This window comes from Aspergillus chevalieri, chromosome 7 (genome assembly GCF_016861735.1).
Source record: "Aspergillus chevalieri M1 DNA, chromosome 7, nearly complete sequence".
NCBI classification, from domain to species: domain Eukaryota; kingdom Fungi; phylum Ascomycota; class Eurotiomycetes; order Eurotiales; family Aspergillaceae; genus Aspergillus; species Aspergillus chevalieri.
In genome coordinates, this window is record NC_057368.1 from 865,372 (window position 1) to 881,925 (window position 16,554).

At 46.8% G+C, this 16,554-nt stretch overlaps 5 protein-coding genes across 5 annotated transcripts; 2 read left to right on the top strand and 3 right to left on the bottom strand.

Annotated features, from left to right (window-relative positions):
* Nucleotides 1-1,081: 1,081 nt before the first annotated feature.
* Nucleotides 1,082-2,045, bottom strand: ACHE_70273A (uncharacterized protein; the record flags this gene model as incomplete). The annotated part of the gene is made up of 5 exons (XM_043282588.1): nt 1,082-1,206; nt 1,260-1,441; nt 1,500-1,615; nt 1,680-1,900; nt 1,970-2,045. The coding sequence occupies 5 exons, from the start codon at nt 2,043-2,045 to the stop codon at nt 1,082-1,084; spliced, it is 720 nt and encodes a 239-aa protein (XP_043139952.1).
* Nucleotides 2,046-3,321: 1,276 nt separating this feature from the next.
* ACHE_70274A (uncharacterized protein) lies at nt 3,322-4,288 on the bottom strand (the record flags this gene model as incomplete). Its single annotated transcript, XM_043282589.1, has 4 exons — nt 3,322-3,744; nt 3,802-3,893; nt 3,947-4,213; nt 4,276-4,288. The coding sequence occupies 4 exons, from the start codon at nt 4,286-4,288 to the stop codon at nt 3,322-3,324; spliced, it is 795 nt and encodes a 264-aa protein (XP_043139953.1).
* Nucleotides 4,289-5,056: 768 nt separating this feature from the next.
* Nucleotides 5,057-5,720, top strand: ACHE_70275S (fungal specific transcription factor domain-containing protein; the record flags this gene model as incomplete). The annotated part of the gene is made up of 2 exons (XM_043282590.1): nt 5,057-5,125; nt 5,178-5,720. 2 exons carry the CDS (start codon nt 5,057-5,059, stop codon nt 5,718-5,720), a joined length of 612 nt encoding a protein of 203 aa, XP_043139954.1.
* A 3,604-nt stretch (nt 5,721-9,324) lies between these two features.
* On the bottom strand, nt 9,325-11,424 carry ACHE_70276A (uncharacterized protein; the record flags this gene model as incomplete). Its single annotated transcript, XM_043282591.1, has 5 exons — nt 9,325-9,437; nt 9,522-9,958; nt 10,012-10,325; nt 10,377-11,077; nt 11,136-11,424. The coding sequence occupies 5 exons, from the start codon at nt 11,422-11,424 to the stop codon at nt 9,325-9,327; spliced, it is 1,854 nt and encodes a 617-aa protein (XP_043139955.1).
* Nucleotides 11,425-13,414: 1,990 nt separating this feature from the next.
* ACHE_70277S (uncharacterized protein) lies at nt 13,415-16,174 on the top strand (the record flags this gene model as incomplete). The annotated part of the gene is made up of 10 exons (XM_043282592.1): nt 13,415-13,499; nt 13,555-13,586; nt 13,652-14,119; nt 14,188-14,206; nt 14,257-14,451; nt 14,502-14,803; nt 14,864-15,070; nt 15,133-15,635; nt 15,715-16,018; nt 16,085-16,174. 10 exons carry the CDS (start codon nt 13,415-13,417, stop codon nt 16,172-16,174), a joined length of 2,205 nt encoding a protein of 734 aa, XP_043139956.1.
* Between the last annotated feature and the right edge of the window lie 380 nt (nt 16,175-16,554).

Consider the following 16,554-nt stretch of genomic DNA (forward strand, 5'->3'; position numbering starts at 1 on the left):
CTATGGCTCTACGATCTCTGGATCGAACCAATGAAGTAGATGTGTGAAAAGAAAAAGGCAGATTCGATATTATGTCACGGGCTCGGAATAGTAAATAATAACGAACTGAATTCCTATCTAAACTATTGTAGCCATCGACGAGAATATCGAATCTGGAGAAGAAAGAAGAAGAGGAAATCTATCCAGGTCATGAAGAGGTTTTAAGAGGATTGTTGGCGACATGACTGGATGGTGTTTGTGATGTATCATCCATTGCCGTAGTGTTGAACCACCATGTGAGCTATCATATGTGAGCCGTCACAGTCAAAAGTTGCACAAAAATTAACTGGCTGTGGGTATTTTCAGTAGAATCTAGCGATCCTCTATTTCCTTCCCCGCTCATCTCTCCAGCGCTACTAGTGCAGGTATAAAGCATCCCAAGACCATTAGCTTTCATGCAGTCACACACAAGCGTGCCAGCCAGTCAAAAAAAATTTCTCGCAGTAGCATAAGAAACAGAATGGGGGGTCCTGATCCTGGCAGGCAACAACGCGTGTCTTTTACCAAAAGAACTACTACATGTGGAGCAAACGTCTCATTATTGACCATCCACGCGCGACACTTATAATTCTGTGGAGGAGGGAAGACAATGGCCACTCCCTAATGAGCTTTTGGTAAAAAGAACTGTGAACCCCAAGTCAAATTATGTTCTAGCTGACGGGCTCTAGGAACACCAGTATCCTCACCTGCAACGAATTCTACGTTCCGCCATGAATCATACGCGTGCGGATGCCGATAGGGATTACAGAGAATCTGCGAATATCTCACCTACCGAGCTGAGATGCTCCGGTCGGCCCAATGCGGGCGGTGCCGAGGTCTAGAAAAGGATAGAAACGGTCAAGACGTGAAAAGGAACTGAATGTACAAAAATGTAGCTAGTTACCTGCAGTCTTTCATAGCCTAAGGGGCTCCACATGGACCTTAAAACTTGAATACATACATACATACATACGTGGTCAATTTAGGAAATTCAATGTGCGACTTGTGCATGACATATCTCAGATTAAAGAGATTCTTACAATACATTTACGAGAAAGATTACTCAAAGGTTGTTAAACGCCTTAACCGCAGCCTCAGCAGTAACATGCGCGCTCGCAGGGTTTGCTCCCGTGACAATGCGACCATCAGTAATGGTAAATGCATCCCAAGGTCCAGCTGGCGAAACATCTGCAAATAGCATAATCAGAGGAATCCAATAATAACGGAGACAATGAACTTACATGTCGCTCCTGAATCAGCAGCGGACGCCTCGATAGTGGGTCGGTTCCAGCTCTTGATTGTATCAAGAACACCCTCCTCTTCTTCACCTCGGGTGGTGAAGCCGGTGACCTTGCGATCAGCAATAACTGATTTTCCGGTGCTAGGATCAATAACTCCCGGGAAGATTGCACCTCCGTGGCATCTGAAATCATTGCTCAGTTAGCTAGGATGATCAGAAAGAATACTAGGTGCTCTCATACACGGCCGACACGATGCCACCAATGGTGTATATCCTAGCTGCAATAGCCTGCAGTCCTTTGGCACTAGGGTAATCGATCAAAGATGCGTGGCCAGCAGAGGCAAAGAACAACCCGTACTAACAGATTCCAAAACAGTCAGTGATCATTGCTATCTAAGGAAGACAACTTGATTCAACCTACGTTGGCTGGATTGACATCATTGGGTTTTAGCAATTTATCCAGTTTGGAACGAAATTCACTGTTGTGATCCTCATGGACAGCTCGATCCTGGTCGGACAGCCAGTCTTTCTGCTGCGACAGCCAGTCCGGTTGGTAGCTACCTGTCTCGGAGACAAGGTCGACCTCGAAGCCTGCTTTTCGGAATACCTCAAACGGATGCAAAGCTTCCGTAATGAAGAGACCTTAATCAATGTTGTCAGTTTCCGGCTACCACATATTTAGCAGGGTATATGCCGGAATATGGAAAATACCTGTCTCCTTGCCGTCGGGATAGAGTGGAGCATGCGCCGAAGTGATTGCGATAAGGGCCTTTTGAGAGGGAGCCATAGTAGTGTTTGCTGATTTGATCAAAGAAAAATGATGATTGATTGTTCAAGCGAGAATGTTGTCGTTTGCAATTGGAAACCGAACAACTCGCTCGTCTAGGGACTCTTTATAGTCGACCGATGCATTTAAAGTTTCAGTGGATAGCATCATACGTCGATTATGGCGTTGCGTCCGTAGCTCCCACGACTCCGTCGGAGGTTGGAATCAAGTCCGACGGACTTTGAAAAATTAGCCGCTCCGCTTATATGTGAGCCATTGTAAATCATTCCTTCTTCGCAAATTATTATCATTCTGCTCCCCTAGATGATGCTACTCTACACTAGCTAAGGCTCTTGTATACGTGACCTCATGCATTGTGTCATGTCGACCGAATAAAAGAGTAAATAGCGAAATTTAGTCGGTGTTAGAACCGTGCGGCCTCCGCAATGCGGAATTGCTGCACAATGCGGACTTGTGCATCATTATGCATTGATTATTCATTCATGCAAATAACGTAGCTCACAAGCGAGTGGGCCACCCAACCGAGGGCCACCTCAAAACACCATAGTGAATGCGATTCAGTATATCAACAACGAAAACTTAGTTTGACTTGATTTTCAGTATGATGGTGTTCCTTCGCACAAGGAACATGATAACTTAACTGAGACTGAGAGTCAATAGTTATTTACTTGCATTATCAAAAATATGCTATGGTTGAGCGATGTGGATATACATCTTGAATTTATGTACCCTAAAATATCTCTCGACATAATAGACATGCTTAATATAATCTAATTAGCACTCGGATATCGTAAAACCTTATAATAAGCCACGACTGTTGAGATATCAAGGTGTAAAATATTGATTTTAGTATGTGTTTTGAGTTAGTACCAGCCATGTGACCATCATGAAGACCCTTCACGATGCTGGTGGGCGAACTTCCGCATACCAGCGATTAGTTCTCTCTTATGGAATGCCACATATTAGTCCGCAGTGCGCTCATCACGCTGTCTCAACCCTACATCTCTAACAGTCGGTATTTCATTTCAGAGTATCAATGGCAAAATACTTGAAAACATTACACTGCAAAAAGCTCACTCAATGACACAAATTAATTTGCCCTTAGTCGTGTTTCTCTCCAACAGCTTATGGGCATCTACAATCTTGCCAAATGGGAAGACCTTCTCAACAAATATCTTGAAAGTCCCATCCTCAAATTTTGGAAGAGCATGCTCTACCAGGATGTCTCTCAGTTTCTGCTGATACTCGAGTCCCCGGCTTCGAAGAGTACTGCCTTCTAGGCGGACCCTTTTGATAGCAGTGCAGATATGTCCACATTGTCTGGCAGCTTTGCCCCACCCATCAAAGCCAACAGTACAACACGACCGTCATATGCGGCAGCATTGAGGTTGCCCTGGAAATGGCTGGCACCAACGAAGTCAACAATAATGTTAGCACCCTCGCCGTTTGTTGCCTGCTTGAGCTCGGAGGCCCAGTCCTGGGTTTTGTATATGAATGCAGCTGTAACGCCAAGTTCCTTAACAAGGAAATCTACTTTTTCCTGCGAGCCGACCGTTGCATAGATAGCTTTGGCTCCTTTCGCTTTAGCAAGCTGGATTCCAGAAATAGACACAGACGAGGCACCAGCATGCCATAGCACCGACTGGCCAGGCACAAAGTTTCCGATGAGAAGGAGCGCCTGTGAGGCTGTGATCCAGGTCTTTTCAAGTCAGCAACAGCGATATTTACATTTCGAGCATAGTTGGAGATTTCTCACTTCAGGAACACCTGCAGCTTCTTCCCACGAGAGCGCCGCAGGCTTATGGATTAGCATGTCGGTCGAGACAGCAATGTATTCAGCATAAGCCCCTGGGTTACGTCAACATAGAGTCCAAAGTGGCGGATTAAAATTATGACAGAACCTCCATAGGCAAGTCCAAATGTCGGATCGCCAATTTGGAAATCGCATTTCGTATCTGGGCCCAATGCCTCGATGGTGCCAGAGAACTCGACTCCCAGTGTCTCAGGTGCCTGTGGCGGCAGAGGGTATAAGCCCTCCCTCTGTAGCAAATCCATACGGTTTAGACCGAACGCCTTAATCTTGACCAGAGCCTGTCCAGTACAGGGTACAGGCTTGGGTATTTGCTGTATAGACATCGAATCAGCTGGGCCTTTGCCGCCTTGGACGACTAGTCAGTCGCAGGGGTTGTCAGTAAAAGTTGTCGAATGATCTCAAAGCTAAAGAACTTACCGACGGCATTCATTGTGTGAATCATGTTGCTGGAAAATCAATTCCTTGTAACTGCCATCAGGGCGCCGCAGTAGCATGATAATATACTAAACTGTTGTATAACTACATCGACGCGTGACGTCATTGGGCAGATTACCTAAGTCCGTCGCATCTGCCACACCTCCGCGAAAGTCCATCGGAGACGCTTTCTCTCAGTACGGACCATATTCAACGATGGACCGGCCACGGAAGCGCCAGAAAGTCTCATTGGCTTGTCAGAGATGCCGGCAACGCAAGCTGGGGGTATGCTATCTACTGTCATTATCATGGTCATTATCATGAACGAGCCCAGACGTGAAAGCTAAACAAACATCCTGTCTCGCTTATTGCAGTGTGATCAACAACGACCATGCCAGCTATGTGTACGGGCTGGTGCTCCGTGCATACCTCGTGGGGAGTCGAATTCTCGACAATCAAGGACTACGGAGACGGTAGAAACGGAGGACTCTGGTGAAACACATGAAGATTTCCTTCGTCCCAATCATGAAGACATCGTGATGTCTCCAGGGTTGAATGTTGTAGATTTGAGTGCGCAGGTAAGTTTTAGGAGATAAGCTGCATGATAACTTCTTATCAATCTCTCTTGATTGACCATATTTGTATCGTGGCCAAGTAGATATTCTCACGAAGAAGTCAAGATCATGAGCTAGGTTATGATACCTCAGCCTTGCCCGGAGGGAAAAAGCGGGCAGATTTATTTGCACCCGGTCCTACTCCGTGGCGTGAAGCTGTTGGAATTTCAATGCCTCCGAATGACGTGCTTGATCAACTCATCACACAGTTTTTCGACTGCGTGGATTGGTTCATGATGGTATCTTCCCCCCTGGCGTGGCTTGCCATGTATCTGACTCTCTTCTGGCTAGGTCTTTCACGAAGGAGAGTTTCGGAGACAGTACAGGAATTTGATAGCATCTGTGGATGTTTCAGCATCAGACGGCAACAACAATTTTCTATGGCTCCTGTTGCTGGTCCTTGGCCTAGGTGCCCACTATTCGTCCTTTACCGGATCTCTGGGAGAGCGTCAGCAAAATTTACAGGATCTTTCTAAGAGACTCCTTGCCGAAATCGAATATAAATTCTTACCGATTATCGGCTCTCCTAATGTGGAAGCTGTGCAAATATGTGTGCTGATGGGAAGTTTTCATCTGTTCAATGGTCGACCTACCGTTGGGCTAGGAGTCCTGGGAAGTGGGATCAAAATTGCCCAGGTCATTGGATTGCACCGTGAATCAATGTGGCAGGGTGTCTCTGATGTCGCACGGGAGACGAGACGACGGTCATGGTGGGCTTTGGAAGTTGCTGACAAGTGCGTTGTTTCTACACACCCTGCATCACTCCTGGCCGACCAACTCATTGACTATTTTCCAGATACGCAGCCATTGCCTTTGGGCGGCCGTGCACTATAGATGATTCTGATTGCATTGTTGGCCTAGTTCGCGACATCGGAGCAAACCATGAACTGAGTCCTCGACAAGGGCCTCTTTTGGAATATCATCGATGGAAATTCAAGTTGTACCGAATTATGGGTTCTTTTTTGGGAAGACGGCTTCAAACCAATCGGCTGGAGGCTGTGAAGGGCATTCACAGCCAACTGGTCTCTTGGGAAGGGCAATTACCCGACACTCTACGGCTAGAGACATGCGAGGATAACGACACATCAGAACAACCGCGATTACTGAAGATGCAAGCGCTTGCCCTCCAGTTGACATATGATAACCTGCAGATTATTCTTCATCTGACTATCGCCTTCAGGAATAGTAGAAATGCTGTGGATCCGCTCGGTGTAGGGGTTCAGACACAAAACCTTTCTTTCTCCCGACACCAACTCCTCAAATCCGCATTACGGACATCTCAGCTGCATACATATCGTCAGCTTCTACAGGCGTGCCGTAAAACACATGCAGTGATGCACATTGGCATTTGTCTCTTCACATCTGGCGTGGTCCTCTGCGCGATAGCATTATCGGAGCCTTTGTCTGCAACCAGCCAAGAAGCAAAAGCAGGCATCATGCGCATCCTTCGTTTGCACCGAGATAGCGTCTCAAACCAACATCTCCTCTCTGTTCAAAGTGTAAAGATCTTAGAGGACTTGGTAGCTGTCATCATGCAATCTGAGCAACGAATTATCCTAGGCCGTCACTCTTCTCTGTCGATTAGCAGCATAGAGAGACCCACAACTGATGAGAATACCACCTCAGCGGCACCCCAGAGAGATCCAACCGTCTCCTATCAAGCTTGGAGCGACCACGGTAATATTGCACCCCATGATTCGGCAACAAAGGGGTTCCTCAACCCTCTCCAAGAAGGCAAGTTGTCCCAAGGCAGTTCCGCAGTGTGCCGTCTATCACGTTCTGATATATTTTGCAGTTTTTGCGCACCATACGCAGTCCCAGAATCCTAACACTGAGATGTCCGATCTTACCACTACCGAGAATAGCATGGGGCAGGACCCGTTAGGATTGGAGCAGCAACTGCCTATTTTAGAATCCTCGGCGGGATTTTCTTGGGATGGAAATATCTCCTCGCTAATTGATTCCGGTCTTGCTGACGCAAGCCAGCTGTGGTTATGGTCGGATAATTTGGGCTATCAGTCTTATACCGAACCCTGGGACATGTTTTCCACTTCACTAAGCTGATATACTGGTCAAAGCTGCTCAATCTCATTCAATGTGATTCCCCAATGTCCATAGCAAAAGTAAACATTGCCTTTGGCAACAAAGATTTCCCTGTCAATTGATAAGCTAGGGTGGGAAGCTTGGCACAAATGATAATCAGGGATCTCTTTCCCTTCAGCATTGCAATGGCTGATGTATCCAACTGGCGACCTATCTTGGAACTCAATGGAGTTGATTCCCTCCATAAGCGACCTAAGCAACCAACAGTCGATCATGCCAGTCATATGGTGAGCCATGCTTAATGAAGTCACATTTTGCAGTGTCTTGCAGTTTAACGGCCATGGGGCCTTGCTCCGCTGCTCTTCAGTGAACCCACCCGTGCAACTCTCTAGGCTCCGCCGGGCCGCCAGCTCAGCGCTGGTTCAGATGCAGACAGGGAAGATCGCCCTCGCTAGTTACCTTGGCACTTTCAACGCCATGGAGACCACCAACTGCTCATGTAGCCGAGGTCGACAAGACGTCTGCCACATACTACTCCATTGTTCCCGACAAACTGAAGTCCGGGCTGAGCACCTGCTCCCTGGCACGCAAGATCGTGATTGGCGGTTATTTCTAACAAGGCTGGATCTAGTCGCCAAAACCGCGCGCTTTATGCTGAGCAAAAGGCTCCTTAGGCAGTTCGATGCCTTACCAATGTCGTATCGAATCTCCACGCGACATTAGAGTTCGTGATAATATGACTAGTCGCCTCTCTGAGGCCGCTAGATCTACAGCTCTTTTTCCCCAACTGTACAGGCTTGCTGGATCACCCTGCGAGGCTGAAATCATCAACCGGTTTGGCGATTATACATTATGTATCTTTATATCGTCCATCTCACCGGCTGCCGTTGGGCCAGCATGTAAATATTTGACGATTCGTCCAATCGTCCCACAGTGAACTGCCGCCAATCGGCCAATAGGGCTGACAGATGCGTGTATGAATAAATAATAATAACAATAATAATATCTACCCCGCATGACGTACATATGTATATAGAGCTGTCCGATCGGACACTCATCCTTTCGTTCTTCAGCGAAATCTCTTGTGCTAGTTATTAGTACTGCGGGCTTGGTCCTTAACACATTCTCCTGTACTATGCTGTTTACATCTATATACAGAGGTCAAATGGACTAAAGAGTTGGGCCTAGCCAATCTTCCCCGTTTGCTCGGATGTCATGGGCTCAACTAGGAAGTCTGGGAATCAAACCAAACCACCGACTCTCTGCTTCCCCAGTGTCAGCTCACTTCCGTATAACACAGTGTCTTACATACAATTCTCTGAGGGGTTACACAACTCATAACCAGGGCAGAATACTGAGATGTAACAGGATCTACCACGTCCCAAGACTTCCATGAGAGCTATCCTTTTTTAACTTCAAACACTGGCTAATTTGCATATATACATAGCCACTGTCACGGACATGAGCGCTCGCTAGTTGTATAACATGTTTGATTATTTTGGCCTGTTTGGAATAGGGCATGAACCCCATACACACACTAGATAGTCCATTGTCGACAGGCTTTGCTTTTTTTTTTTTTTTCTCTTCCTTTCTCTCCCAGTGTTAGAATTCGCGAGATAGTCTACCAATCGATTTCTATGAACGAGGCCATCACAGCTACAATGAAACCATACCACTTGATAAATAATTCAGCATCAGGACGGTGACCTTTCTTTTCCTGTCTTTTTCTCCCATGAATGGTCTTACGTGACCCCCTCACATGATCAAGAGGCAATGAATGGATGTTGACCTTATAAGCAAGTATACTACGAAGTATGGTCGGAGTCGAACTGATCAACAATCTAGCACTCTTCATTATTTCCCAAACCCCTAAATGCCAAGAAAATGAGTACTGTGAAATAGACTCGGATGAGTGTCTTTGGCAAAGGCGGCGCTGATGTCTGTATCTTAACTTGCTTCTACATGCATGAGTGAAATGGTTGCTAGTTATTCACAATGAATGAACTGATTTCTCTGAATACATATCATTTGCCATTTCATGCCAACGAAAAGCTTTCACATTGATACTATAGCAAGGATATCCTTTTTCATACTGAGGCAACTCCATAGTCGTGGGATTTTTAATGTGAATCCCTTTCGGTCATTCAGCAAATGAAAAAGCCCGAAACGCAATGAAATTGGGAGAAGCAAGCTTCGAGAGAAGAATAGCATCCGAGAAGTGCATCGTGATGGTACTGACGGGTGTCAATGACAGGAACTGATCGAGATCGATAAAACTACAATTGCGAACGCGAGAGCAACCTGCAGGTAATCTTATCTGGAGAAGACGAACATCGGAAATCAAGATAAACATAGTGAGAACATATAGCAGCTTTGATGAAACCGGTATTTTGAGTCACCGCAACAAAGCGACCTGGCTCTCGCCCAGCACAACCTTGCAGTCGGAGTCATATACCGTATAAGAGGAGAAATCGTCAGCGAAGACGACATGGAAAAGCCAATCAATCCCTACATTCGAGAAAAAGTGAACGAGGTGAGCCGTGAGGAATGATGGTGGTGGATGTAAAGAGAGGAGGGAAAAGAAATGCATACCTCTCTGTTTTCTTGGGATGGATCGTCTAAAATCTAGGAGAATGAACTCCTGCACCTCCTGATTGCTTATCCGATGCCTGTACTTCCCAGTCATTTGAAAGCGCTCGATGTGCTCCTCGAGCTTGTCCCCATCCCGAATACAATCTACGATCCATTTTTCAGATGGGATCACGAAGTCCACCCAGCCAGTCTGCTGAGTCCCGGCCCATTCTGATTTGAGGTAAAGGTTGCCAAGCAGTTCAAAACTTGCCCTGTAGTATTCGTCTTGATAACCGGCTTCTAGTGGTCGTGAAACAGCGCTGTCACTCAAGGGTGCTTCGATATTCAGCGCAACAGCGCTGAACATACGAAGAACGGAGAATGAAAACACCTTGAGTGTGGGATATAGTGAGCGCGGAAACGGCTCACTCGGCTGAGGAAGGAGAAATTCAGTGCATCTTCCAACAAGAAATTAGCGTCATTGTGGTTTGGTCAAAAACGGGAGTCTTACCTTCTGTGTAGCGGCGAGGCGAAGACATAAACTGTAGAATCATCCCTAGACAGTTCTGCCTGCAACCATCCATTCCGGTAGCACAGCTCCAGGGGCGTACCAGGCGCTGGGTCTCCTGAAACAAAGTTTTGTGAAACAGCAGTTTGTAAAAATTTAACCAGATCTGGCATTTTGTGGAGTACCTCTTCTGATACCAGACCGCGGGCAAACTTCGCAGAATTCAAGGCTGCCTTAAGAAACTTGTCGGTCTGTATGAATTTGAGTGCGTCCACTAGGGGAATCGGTAGGGCACGTTTCCGAAAAGACCTAAGTTCCTAGTATCGGATGAGTGAAAGAACAACAAAGGTTGGCGGTTAAGTACTAACTTTTGACTCTGATAAAATTTCTAGGACACAAGCCGATGCTGCTGCATGTCCCTGAGTCATTCCAAAGAGGTGCTCAATCAACTCAGCGGACGGACGAAACGGCTGGGAATCGCCATATGACAGGCAGCGGCGGTACACGAGATCGTGGAATTCATCATGTGATAGCAGGAGGCACAAATCTGGGTGCTCTACAAAACGCTTGAGGGAGACACGCTGGTTTGAATTGAGTTTCAGAGGAGTTAACGTTGATGCCTCTTGGACGAGAGCAGAAGCCGAGCCGTAAGACGAGAATAATGCGACCCTCAGACCGAACCCAGGCTCCAAAAATTTGATCAGGTCATTCCACAGGCTCGAGTACCGATAAGAGGCCTGAGCCTCGTCAATTATTAGCAGTCCCTCAATGTCCATCCAATCATCACAGTCCTGAGAGCGATGCGCTAAATCGTTTAGAAGATAACTGTACGGTGTTGACTTGAGTAGGTAGTCAAAAGATTCTGGCCAACACAGGTGATATACTTCCAACTCTGGTTCAAGAATCGACACGTGTCTCGCGAGCAGATGGGCCAGGGTCGACTTGCCTGTGGCTGGGGTGCCACGGATGTGTACAACCTGCCTTCGCTTTATAAGATCCCACAGAGCGGTCACTGTCAGATTGCGTTCTGTAAAAGTTTCAGGCAGTCTCTTGCGCGGTGCAGAGCGAGCTGAACAATGAACCTAGTTAGTTTGGCACCTAGGGGCTAGTAGAAGAATGTTACTTACCGTGTCTGGGTAGCGTAGGCGCCAAAGCAGATGGTGCAGAGGTAGTCGATTCCGGACTACTATCATGCTTAGAAAAGTAGTGTCCACAGATGCATCGTAGCTCTGACAGATTTGGGTGGCGATCGACAACTTGGTACTGTCCCTTAGGACAGAAGCAAGGAACAGTTTGCCCATCTACCATGGACTCGCCCTTGCACCGACCTGTCATAATATATGCTGGCTGAGGTGGTATGTCGTCAGGTGCTCCTGCGTTGAGCAGCTTGCGAAAAGCATAGTATAGGAAGGACATGTTCGACCGCTCAATGGCAGAATGAGCGTAGAGGAAAGAGCGACAGACACGGGATATGCGGAAATCATCTTTCTACGTGATTTGTGCAATAGATGGTAACCATGTTGGAGGACAGCTTGTTGAGATGAATGAGAGTAAACTGTAGGATAGAGAATGACTTCAGCAGACAGACAAAGGCGATTAGTCAGCATTCAGCCAAGGCATGCGGACTCGCTACTGGAGAGATTGAGTAGGTAGGTGGCCTCGACCTGGATTAGAGTTGAGGCTGATGCGGAATAATAAACGGACTGAGGCCAGCGAGGTGCCAAAGGCCAGCACATATTTCATGATATTTGTTAGAAGAGCCAAGCACCCCTCAGGCGGTCGTGTACAATAATTAATATACGTGCGTTTCTCTTTGGATAACTAACTTATCCCTATTCCCCCTGGCGCCCTTATATGGTTCTGACAGTCAACTGACTCCCTACATTTCCTTGAGCGTGGGCCATCTGCTCACTTCGAGGCTGAAGTGGGTAATCAGCTCAAAGGAGTTACTTCGGAAGTCGACCACCACAGCCTACTGAGGCCACCGTATGGGAGAGCAGAGAATATGGAATAGACAATGAATAATGCACGTATAATTGAGTTTTTACACACACACATAACTATATATCGTATATGTATATAAGTCCGACATCCACCTGGTGGCCTCTCGGCGTCTCGCCCAGCTTGGCCCAACTATTACCCGCGCTACCGCCGAGTATCTATTCACATCAACATCAATTCCGATCAATCTTGATGAGAACTGTGTGACGGCTAAACGCCGTACAAACAGTGCCAACAGGTCAAACAATGCCATACAAGCAACCTCGGCAAAAAAGGGCCCAAGCCTCATTGCACAGATGTAGATAAAGACCGTTCGCCGTCTAGATAGATTTCCTTTTCTTCCTTCTCTCCAAATTTGATGTTCTCGTCAAATGGCTACATTAATCTAGATAAGAATATCAGCTCGTTACTATCTACTATTCCGAACCAGTAACAGTTTTTATACAGCCAGTTGCAAACGCCAGTAGCATGCCATAATTCATTGAACTTGGGGACCTGATATAGTTACATATTAGCTGGTTTATAAATGCGTGGCAGCTAGATCAGCTGCGCGAATACCGAAAAATTCAGCGCCAATTGAATCATCAGTGGATAAGAGGATATGATTAATGTTATAACTCAACCACCTAATTTGTAAGCAGTTCATAATGCCAATATAGTATAACTATTCCCGCAAAGCGTTAATCTGCTTTCTTGTTGAGGGTCGTACTCCAGTGTACCTGTATCGCGCCTGGACTCGCGCCATACCGGAAAAGGGCAATCGTCGGGTAACGCAGCATTTTGGTAAGAGGGCAGTGCACCTGGCGAGGTAGACCAGAGAAGTGAAAAGGGAAGAGAAAGTGCGTGATCCTTTGAGGGAGAGATATCAGGCTTTTATACATGCAACGGGTGCGTTGGTGAGCGGCCCAAAAGCGGTGCAAGGCGGCGCTATCCCTGACACAGTAGGCGCCATACCGTAAAGGGCAATGGTATTCCTATCGACGACAGGCGGTAGGGGTCGGCAGAAGCGCGGTTCAATGGGTGCCGTTTCTGGCACCCCGCTGACCGTCACAACATTAACTCCAAAACCAGATTTGACGGACTTAATGGTTTTGATTTTCATTTTCATGATCGAGGAATTTTGCCGATATCCACTAGTTATCCGACCTATCCGACCGAGTTCCTTCCTAACAGGTGAAAGCCAGGCAACTGCTAGCTACTTCTCATCATCCTAGACTTACTACTCTTCAATCATCACTTTTCATCAATATCGTAACTAGTTTCATCTGTCAAAGTTGATCTGCTTCAATACATTAAGGTTGCCTTGCTAATCTTTCACATTGCTGACATATCACATCCACTCTGGGATCTCCTGGGTAGACCACAAGTCTTTCTCTACGCCTAATCGACATTGGGAAAATCAGCCATGGACGGCTCACCAGAAGCAGAGTCGGGTCCGGACAGAAGACAAGCCCTCGCTTGCAGCTACTGTCGCATTGAAAAAATCAAGTGTGAGTCTTCCTAGTCGCACAGATAGACAAAAACAAGACTTGACGCTTTCCCCAGGCAGTCGGACAAATCCATGTGAAAACTGCATGGTAAGTCATTCTCCTGCCGGACTGGAATTTTTGAGACAAAAGACTCAGTTTGAGCCTTCTGGTAGGATCGTGGAGAAGAATGTACCTACCCTCTCGTGAAACGAAGGGTCGGATCTAAGCGTGACAAGCCAAGAAAGGCCTTAGAAGAACGACTTGCGCGGATGGAATTTCTGCTTCAGCTTTCAAACAGCGAAAATGCTGCAACCAGTTCAGCCAACAGAGAACAGCGGCCTGAATTTTCAACTTCCGCACAATCTGCTGAGATGCAAAATCCTGAGAGCCAGAGCCCTTTTTCCTCTGCCATGTTAAATGATTCCGGTGAAATTATGGACGGGATTAGCACTGCGGAAGTTGACCCATTAAAAGATCACCCATCATTTCATTCTCAAATGACACAAGAGACATCGCACACGCTTCCACCTCTGCCTGCCCCCACCTTGACACGGCCACAACATCTCACGCATCACACGTTGCCTGAAGGTGTCCAAGATTCATCGCCGCATGTTGAGTGTGCGGACCTTTTGGGTACCGAGGTATGTAGATCACCATCAAAGCATATTTTTCATCATCAAATCTTCGTGGAGATTAATTTATTGAAAAGGTTGGATGGGAATATCATGGTATCAAACTTGCAGCACCATGCGTCTTTTATAACCTAACCTTCCTATAGGGCCAACATCGTTCTTATCAATCTGCTCCATCCCAGGAATCGCGTGGGTTTCGGAAAGTTCGGGGGAGCCGGGTTTCTTTGAGACAGCTAAAACCCTTGTGCTTAATATTGACTCACGGCTAAAGATGCGACGCAATCTGCGCCGCGAAACCATTGCTGAGCCTGATGAGGATACCGCATGGAAATGGTGTAAAGGTTTGACATGGTTTCTCTGACTCCTGTCTCAAAACTAATTTAATTCCTAGCCTACTTCGAACATTCTTTCGATGCTAGTCTTGGGTTGGTGTCCCAACAGCACTTCGAAACACGCCTTCGCCATCACTTCGCTCAGAGGGATGTGACTGACGATGACCCAGCTTGGTATGCGCTGCGAAACACAGTGTATGCCTCTGGGTACAGACTCAGCTCATCCAATATGCCCTACTCAAATATGTTTGGGGAAATTCACGGACAGGCTTGGCGATACTTCGAAAAGGCCTTCTCCGTCCATACTGAGCTTCTATATTGTGACACTGGTCTTACAGCCGTGCAAGCGTTGACATCAATGGTTTGGATGTCCCGTGCCAACTTTAGTGGATTGTTGATCTGAGATGTCTTTTCTTGACAGAGCTTCTTCGCTGAAGGCCTGGGGAGCCCTTCTCTTGGGTACATGCTTTCCTCCTGTGCGATGCGACTAGCCCAGGCCAAAGGTCTTCACCGACAGCCGGCGCAGTCTTGGAATCTACCACAAGCCGAACAACAGCATCGAATCCGTCTTTTTTGGACCCTCTATATTCTCGAGAAGCATATCAGCTACCGGTCCGGGCGGCCCTCGGTCAGTACCTTGTCGCTTGGCTGCTGCTGTCTGATCGTAAGGAACTGGACTAACTGACATAGATCATTGACGATGACGACATCAGTTGCTCATTGCCCAGTACTCAGCTTGCTGATAACACCACATACACGGACTCTTTCATTTACATAGTGCAGCATGCTCGAATTTCATCTCGGATCGCAAAGCAGTTGGCAAGTGGAAAGTCTTTCCGCCAAACACACGCGAAAATCCTGGAAGTAATCCAAGAACTCAACACGGAACTTCAAGAATGGCGGGATTCCTTGCCATCCTTCTTACAGCCGGACGCACCCACTACGAGACATGAAAAACGCCCACGAAACATCAATATGTATCATGTCATGTATCTCCGCTACGCTTACTATGGCAGCGTCATGGCGATTCATTGTATTCTCACACACCCTTGGAACAGCTCCCTCTTTGGTTCCGGTCAGACAGCGGCGTTGCACAGTCATATTTCAATAAGTTCACATGTTGTTGTTAATGCGGCTAGGAGTATAATACTGGACACCAACGCGATTCATGTCGATGCATCGACACCTATATGGTAAGCCACCCAGCACACTTCATGTTCAGCCTGCTGTTGAGCATGTCAAAAGTATATAGGCTCACACTTGGAGATCTAGGTTGGCATTCTATTTTCCCCTCGTCAGTGCCATCAATATTTTTATCTACACTTTGAAGTATCCTGCGCTTCCAACAGCATCGTCTGACTTGGCACTACTGGACATCGCCACTGGCCACTTTAGCCGCTTGGAGTTGGTATCTCCAGACATTGCCTTGCCTTTCGTCAGGGAAATTGCAAGATTGGCCCGCGCAACCGTCGAATGTGTGAATAAAGTGGCGACATCTCCTAGCTCGTTGCTAAGACCAGACCTCCAAGCGTTTCCAGTTACGCCACCGTTTCTGCAGAATTCTGAGGACAATACTGTATGAATCAGATACCTATCCGAAATATTCCAGTGAACGACCAGGAGCTGATCAACATATGTGCAGTCACTGAAGGAAGATATGCTTGAGTTGTACTCAGATAATTGGAGTACAATGTTTCCATGTTTGAACGACGAATTCCCAAGAAATTATTGAACATCGAAAATGCTGTCAGTACACTTATTGACTCTTCGAAGTTGTTGTGTGTGCCTGGTGGTCGAGTTGGATGTGTCATTGACCATCAAGGGAAATATACACAACAGAAGGAACAAGAAATGGCAATCTATTTTATTTCCGCTAGTCTATACATCAAATCTATGGCATTCCTCAGTTTTCAATTCCCTGTCGGCTACCATCTTAGAGAATGACTTGGAGGGATCAGGCTAAGCAGGTCCGGGCAGTGCTACCAACGCCGTTGTTGGCAAATTGTACCGGATTTTATGTATGTCTTCTTTACACAAGTGATCATGCATGAGTTTGACACATTGCAAATTCTGTGGTAGCCGCGGGTAGCAAGGTTTGTCGGTGTTTTGATT